General features: G+C 46.0%; 2 protein-coding genes and 1 long non-coding RNA gene across 4 annotated transcripts in view; 2 read left to right on the top strand and 1 right to left on the bottom strand.

The window, feature by feature from the left end:
* The window catches only part of LOC306819088 (E3 ubiquitin-protein ligase TRIM58-like), a 4,533-nt gene extending 3,160 nt beyond the window's left edge, over positions 1–1,373 (top strand). For both annotated transcript variants that reach the window (XM_079372839.1, XM_079372840.1), the window contains 4 exons: positions 54–182; positions 422–506; positions 583–609; positions 713–1,373. In XM_079372839.1, coding sequence (XP_079228965.1) covers positions 54–182; positions 422–506; positions 583–609; positions 713–1,266 — 795 coding nt within the window. In that variant the 3' untranslated portion in view covers positions 1,267–1,373. The remainder of the gene's footprint in view (positions 1–53; positions 183–421; positions 507–582; positions 610–712) is intronic.
* Positions 1,374–1,946: 573 nt separating this feature from the next.
* On the top strand, positions 1,947–5,670 carry mpdu1b (mannose-P-dolichol utilization defect 1b). The gene is made up of 7 exons (XM_079372841.1): positions 1,947–2,188; positions 2,563–2,628; positions 2,877–3,009; positions 3,097–3,182; positions 4,453–4,571; positions 4,665–4,775; positions 4,852–5,670. Exons 1-7 carry the CDS (start codon positions 2,059–2,061, stop codon positions 4,987–4,989), a joined length of 783 nt encoding a protein of 260 aa, XP_079228967.1. The 5' UTR covers positions 1,947–2,058; the 3' UTR covers positions 4,990–5,670.
* Positions 5,671–5,851: 181 nt separating this feature from the next.
* Positions 5,852–6,978, bottom strand: LOC306819085. Its single transcript, XR_013778485.1, has 3 exons — positions 6,431–6,978; positions 6,185–6,317; positions 5,852–6,108 (listed from the first exon to the last, which is right to left on the bottom strand). It is a non-coding gene; the product is annotated as an uncharacterized lncRNA (long non-coding RNA).
* Positions 6,979–7,500: the final 522 nt, after the last annotated feature.

Below are 7,500 nucleotides of genomic sequence, written 5' to 3'. Positions count from 1 at the left end.
TGTGTGTGTGTGTGTGTGTGTGTGTGTGTGTGTTCGTGTGTGTGTGTGTCCAGGCTAACGGTGTGTCTGATGACGAGCTGAAGAAGCTGCTGTACCCGGGTGGATCCAACAAGTCGAGGATGGCGGCCATCCTTCCTCTGTTGGAGTTTGTGACCTGGTCCCTGTTAGCAGAGGATACTCAGGTGTGTGTGTGTGTGTGTGTGTGTGTGTGTGTGTGTGTGTGTGTGTGTGTGTGTGTGTGTGTGTGTCATTACTTCTACATCAGTTGATAGAGATTTTAAAGCAGATTTGACCACTAGGGGGCAGAGTTACAGACTGCTCCTTTAATGCAGTTTGAATGAAAACACTGAATATTGAGTTGCGTGTTTTAGACGTGTGAACTGAGACATGAAGCAAACACGTCTTTTCTGTGACTCAGCAGGACGCCGTGTCCATGACGTGGCTGCCCGCCAAACAGAAAGCGTGGAGGACGGGACGCGGAAACCCCAAATACATCCCCAACTCAGGTGAGTCCACTTTACAGACTGTGTGTTGAGATGACGTCACTGTGATGGATGCGTGACGTCTCTGTCTGTGTTTCAGTGTGGAGGTGGATTCAGAGCGCTGCAGGTAATCTTTGCTCCCGTCCAATCAGAGTATGAGAAGTGCACGTTGCTACTTTCAAATAAAAAGGTGTTTATCATTCATCCTCGTGTTTCTGTTCGGACCTCAGTGTCCTTCAGGTTGGACGTCAGCACCTGTCACCCCTGGCTCGCCGTGTCCTCAGACCGTCTGCAGCTGTGTGAGGCAGGAGCTCACGCCCCCGCCCCCTCCCAGAGTGAGGGTTTGTCCTGGCGGTGGCCGTGCGTGCTGGCTGACAGCGTCCTCTCCGCAGGGAGACACTACTGGGAGGTGGAGGCGTCCCGTGACGGCAGCTGGAGGGTCGGAGTCATGTCCCAGTCTGCTCTCAGAAACAAAGACTCCAGCGTGTCCCCCAGCAGAGGCTTCTGGACTCTGTGGAAGGCGTCCAGCTTGTGGGCGTGCACAAACACGCCTGTTCACCTGGAGAAGGCGACTGCGCCCCGGCGCATCGGGGTGTACGTGGACGTGGGGGAGGGTCAGGTGTCGTTTTATGACGCAGAGCGAAGGGTTCACATCTACACCTTCTCTGATTCGTTCAAACACGGTCTGATTCCCGTGTTCGGGTGGCTGGACGGAGACACGCTGCTGAAGGTCACGCCTGCTGACCTGTCAGTCACTGCTCAGGGAAAACACCTGCAAGAATAATTCAGCTGAACTCTGACGTCATTGAGCTTCTGTCAATCATTAAGCTTCTGTCAATCATTGATCTGTAATCTCAGCACTGTTAAAATAAAAACAAGAAATACAATGTTTTTACTGTCTTTTATTTACACGAGCACCATGTTAGATTCAAAGAGGAGCCTGAAGAAAGAAACCGATCCATCAGCAGTGTAATAATATATCTAAATAAAGGATGGTCGCCTCTTGTACTTCTACAGATCTTTGAAAGGGCCACATTAACAGCAGATGTTTTACATAAAGAAATAAATTAAGGACAAACAGACTTTAAAATACCAGCTGTTCTCTTCAGAATCCATCCTAAGTCCTTCAGGAAAAATGGATGTGTGTATTGGCTGAAAAATTTTCAGCCAATAAAGTTGATTTAATTTGGAGGTCTGACAGAAGAAATCCAACGTGTTGAAAAAGCTCTTCAGACTTTTGGACACTTTTTTCCCTGTGACCTGTTTTGGGATCCAACGACTAGTTAGTCTGACATTTTTCTATAATTATGTTTACACATTTGATTTAGGCCTACTCCTTTAAAAAGTCATGATAGTTCCGTTAATTTAAATGCTTAATTAACACGTGTGTGTTAATTTAACTAATAGTTGACCTTTGTGCAGTCATAGTATCAGTATCAGTCCATGGAGTAATAATGGTATTGACATTGATGTTAATATCAAAGCGGAACCTTTGCACCATGACACACGCTCACTGTGCTGGTGAGACTCTTTATCTGTTGCACATTGTACGGCTACGTCACTCCTACTCTCCAAAATGGCGGAGGGAGCTGCAGTTTCAGATGCAGGCTCGTCATTTATGGATCTTTTTAAAGGGATTTTGTTAACTTATTTCATGCCGGAAACATGTTACGACGAATTCTTTCTAAAGTTCAACTTCCTGGACGGTGAGCTAAAAACGGCTAATTGTTAGCTTCACACTTTGTGTGACGTCTTTCCGGTGAACAGGGGTTTATTTATATTATTTTATGTAGAATAATAAGTGTCACATTACGAGGATCATGAGGGATGTTAGTAAGTTCATAGGAAAATTAAATCGTTTTATTTTCCTCACAGACTCTCGCGTGTTTTGTTTGTTCCCGTCTGTGGGAAATGTAGTTTTTTTTTACATGAGTCGCTTATTTAAAACAGATGTTTCCACAGCAGTCTGAAGAGGGCTCCTTTCATTGTGTGTGTTGATTTCAGTCATTACAGATTAAACACACATTTATATGTTCATAAAACAAATGTTTTCTATTTTAAAGTGTATTTTTTATTTCAGTACCATGTCTGAAGATCGTGCTGAGCAAAGGTTTGGGGATCGGCATCATCCTGGGATCAGTGATGGGTAAAACACTTGACCTGTCGTCTCTGTGTGAACTGTAGGATAAGTTAAAGGAGCAGCCTGTAACTCTGACACCTGCTGTTTAAAACCAGTACTGCAGTCTAAACTCCAGTAAAGTGAAGACGATTCATTAAAAAGTTCAATGTAGTCCCAAACTAAACTAATAAATATGGACGGGGTGTGATTCAGTCTGGTTAAGCATTTACTTTGAGTTTTAGTTTAAAAAAAAAATATGACCGTTTTGTTGACAGTGAAGCTGCCTCAGATCTTGAAGCTGATTGGAGCAAAGAGCGCCGAAGGCCTGAGCTTTAAGACGGTGCTGCTGGAGCTGCTCGCCATTACAGGAACCATGGCATACAGCATCGCCAACAAGTTCCCCTTCAGGTCTCACACACACACACACACACACACACTTCCTGTGTGCATGTTGTGATCACTGTGTGCTAACGCGTGCTGCCTCTCTCTCTCCAGTGCGTGGGGCGAAGCGCTCTTCCTCATGCTGCAAACCGTCACCATTGGCTTCCTCATCCAGCACTATGGAGGGCGAACGAAAGGAGGTGAGAGAGTGTTGACTTCTCTCCTGGTCACGATGCGTCCAGGCTGCCATGACAGAGATCGATTAATCATTCAAAGTTTGACGAAAAATGCTCACAGTTTTCCAGAGCTCAGAGTGTCGACTTTAACCTTTTTATTTCAACTAATAAATTTAACTGACGAGCTGAAACCAGAGCATGAGCGCCTCACGGTGACCAGCTGCTGCCAAATATTCATCTATGAGTCGTCAAACACAGCGCCATCTGGTGGCGTCAGCAGGTGTTACAGTGTCATCTGAGACCAGCAGCACACTGCTGTGTTTGAAGTGTGTCTGTAGCACACGTTTACCTTTTAAAGTGTCTTCAGCATAAACTTCAAACCAACATTTTATAATGAGCAACAGAAATCAGAAAATCCTAAATTGAAAGAAATATTTAAACTGATTATATTTAATAAAACTCAGGAGACTTGGACTTTACCAAAACAGAAGTTTGTATTGGGAAATAAATGAACATTCAATCAGCGTTGTAGAAAGTTTCCTGGTTCAGGTTGTTGTGAGCTCGCCACCCGGTGAAGGGAAACCTGGCCTGCATAAAACAAGGCCAGAGCTTAAAGATAATCAGAATACTGTATTTAATATAATATAATATTTAAATATATTCACCAACAACGCCCCACACAGTGTATAAAACACATCACACATTAAAGTTAAAGTGACAGGTAATTAACTCAATGATTCACAGCTGGCCAATCAAACAACAGCAACTCACCACTTCCGTATTCAGAACGAGAACGACTGACGTCAGCTGTCACGCAACGCAACGTCAGCCATCTTTCTTCCCGCTCTTTGTTTAACAGAAGTTAAAACAGTTTGTAGAAGTTTTCGGTTTGAACTCTCCGCTTCTCCTCTCCTGTCTGTGAGCTGACGGGAAGTCACGCTGCTTCCTGTTTATGGAGCCAATGACGCTACACGGGTGCTCTGATTGGTCAACAAAATCCCGTGAGACTTTAACTCCGCTATCAAAAAATATACTTTAAATGTGATACGCTGAGATTAATTAAATATTTGAGTTTAAATTTACTTTCAGACAATAATAATTTAAACGTTTTTTTATTTACATGTTCTGTGCCCCGGGTTACATGTAGTTTAACTTTTAACCATCATCATAAATGTGTTCTTCCTTCAGTGGGGTTTAATGTAGAATAATCTGAACAGGCTCCGCCCCCTGTGGGTTTCTATCTCAGGATATAGAAGTGAATTAGACGCAGCGTCTCATCAGTGTGTGTGTGCAGGTCTGCTCTTCCTGGTCGTGTATTTCCCTCTGCTGATCCTCCTCCTGTCTCCCATCACACCCATGTCTGTGGTCACCACCATGCAGGCGTCCAACATGCCCGCCATCATCATCGGCCGGGTAAGACACGCCCCAACACGTACATCAAATCTATAAAAAATACCCTGTAACACACTGTGTGTGTGTGTGTGTGTGTGTGTGTGTGTGTGTCAGCTGATCCAGGCGGCCTCTAACTTCAGTAACGGACACACCGGCCAGCTGTCGGCCATCTCCGTCTTCCTGCTGTTTGCTGGATCCCTCGCTCGTATCTTCACCTCGCTGCAGGTGAGAGAGTGTTCCTGCCTGCTCGTGTTCACGTGTCACCACTTCCTGATGTCTGAGCTGCTGTGTGTTCCTGCAGGAAACCGGGGACTCTCTGATGGCGCTCACGTACGTCATATCATCGGCCTGTAACGGCATCATCGCCCTGCAGGTTGTTTATTACTGGAACAGCTCTCCAGAGCTCAAGAAGAAGAAGAAGAAGAAGAAGAAGGAGTAGGAAGCAGAAGCACTGACTCTGTCAAACTTCACACTGGCCAAAGTCACCCCTTTTATTAACCCTTTATTTCTGTCTGTTTACATTCCTCTACATCCTGTCCGGCTCGCTCCCCGCTCATCATGATCACTAAGTGTTTGTTGCCATGGCAACAGAAATCCTTTCAGCCCAATCATGAACCGTTTCCGTCTTTGAATTCACCTGTCCACGTTAAAGTCTGACTTCTGATGGATTCATTCCTCTCCCACGTCACCAAGACCACGACGGCACCCAGTCCACATGGAGACAGGACCAAGACCCGACCAAGACCTCAGTGCTCAGAGACAAGACCAGACCAAGACCAGACCTGGACTAGACTGAGGGCGCGTCACTCTTTCAACCCGTCCCCGAGCAGGCTTCAGCCCTGAAGTCCAGTCCACGTGCCCGCTCCGCGCTCCGGTCCAGAGTCGTCTTCTTCAGAACAACATACAGCATGTGCTGTGTGACCCGGTTACGTCCACCAGGGGCTGCGTGTGGTTTGGTGGTCTTGAGCAGATCTGGAGGTGGGTCACATGGGTCATTAAAGAACAGATTCTGTCTTGACGTCCAGGTTTCTGTTTTTCCTGCTGATGAACTTTTGTAAAAGGTTTGAACTCCCCGACATGTGAAAGAAGATTAAACATGATTCCACTCTGAATGTTTTCTGTCTGTGCTCCGACTCCGAGGACGAAGAAGAAGAACGCGCTCCGACAGCCGTTACCTGGATTTACTCACAGGTGAGAATGAAGGAAGTGAAAGATACCGTTTACAAAATAAAACAGGAAATCACATGTTAGGTCATAATACAGACCAAATCATAACCATGATGCAAAACCGCCCACTCCTCTGGTCCACACAAATCCAGACCTTTCAGGACCAGAATCTAAACACATGAAGTCCTCGTCCAATCGTAGGAGGTCATTTTTTTTAAACGTAGCTTCTTCTGACCTTTCGTACACGAACGGCGTTTTAGCTCTCAGTGAAGATGTTCAGAAACTGTTTCAGGTGTTTCTGTGGCGACGGTGAAAACAGCGTGTTGTTCTCGTGATGTCACGCTGTGGCTCTCCTCCGTGTGATGTCATCGTGCGACGCTGTCACTGTAGTCTACATGAGGTTAGAGGTCGGTGGCAGACGTAACCAAACTAGCGCTGGTGCTAACGTTGCTCACTGGACTTTATACCCATGATGACGCCTGATTGGACGACGGAGGTCACTGCTGCTTCCTTCAACACTCCCACCACACAAACCCCAACGCCTACTTCAGCGGTTTTGGACGCGACCCGCCTGTTGGACTTTGGGTTGTTGGGCTAACGCTGTGAATAAAAGGGTCATTGCAGAGGATGGCGAGTAAATGTAATCCACGTTAAGGCTGTTGACCTGTTGTCAGGGACAACACGTCTTCATCGTGACATTAAAGTACACTTACTGTAAATAGGACTTCAGCCTCGGCTGATTGGCCGTCCTTGTCCTGGTTAGCCGGCCTGTAGGGGGCGCTGTGTGTCACAGCTTCAGACGTTTAGCATGTTAGAGATCACAAATACATGAAGATAAAGATGAATACTTTAAAGTTTGCCTGCTCCACGTCTCCGAAAATGTGTTCTCAAACAGGCTGTTTGGAGATGTTCCCTTCATGACATCACAAAGGGCAGTAGCCCCTCCCCCAGGTGGGTGACACTCCCACAGCTAGGTGTTTGTTCTGCCCTCTGAGTCTGCCTTCTCACCGTAAACAATAGGACATGGAGCCAGAAAGCAGCGAGTACACCCGAGCCCTTCCAGAGAGGGGGCGTGGTCAGACACAGCTCATTTACATATTTAAAGCTACAGACACAGAAACAGCCTGTTCTGAGCAGGGCTGAAATAGAGGGGTTTATAGACATGATCAAATACAGGATCAGAGTGGATTTACAACAACACACTTCACACACATGATGAAGAGGAGCGAGGACACTGATTTCACCTGAAGAAGAGGAGGTCATGTGACCTTTAACTTTCAATCCGTCCTTTAATAAACGGCGAGTCTTAAAGCTAAGTTTAGAAGCTGAAGGTTCATTCTGAGCCTGTCATCACGTAAACAGATAAATAATCACCACAAACAAAGAGGAGAGGAAATATAAAGTCGTTAATGACTTGTGAAAACAATCCGACGCCTTTTCACTCCTCCCTCAAATCCACCTTTTCACCTCTGAGTGAGCCTCGTCACTCCTCTACACACACACACACACACACACACACACTCACACACACACACACACACACTCACACACACACACACACACACTCTCACACACACACTCACACTCTCACACACACACACACACACACACACCTGTCATTCAGCTTTCAGGGCTGAGCAAACACTCTGTGGAGATGCTGACACACCTGAGAGCCGTCATGGTGGTCCTGACTGATTCACCCTCAAAGTTTCCTTTTCTAAAACAAATGAGTTCTGCTGTGTTCTAAATGTTTCACGTGTCTTTAAGGTTGTTTGTTTTCTGC

Source organism: Symphodus melops (assembly GCF_947650265.1).
Source record: "Symphodus melops genome assembly, contig: scaffold_232, whole genome shotgun sequence".
Classification (NCBI taxonomy): Eukaryota; Metazoa; Chordata; class Actinopteri; order Labriformes; family Labridae; genus Symphodus; species Symphodus melops.
The sequence above is the reverse complement of the archived record's forward strand: the minus strand, read 5'-3'. Positions and strand labels throughout refer to the sequence as shown.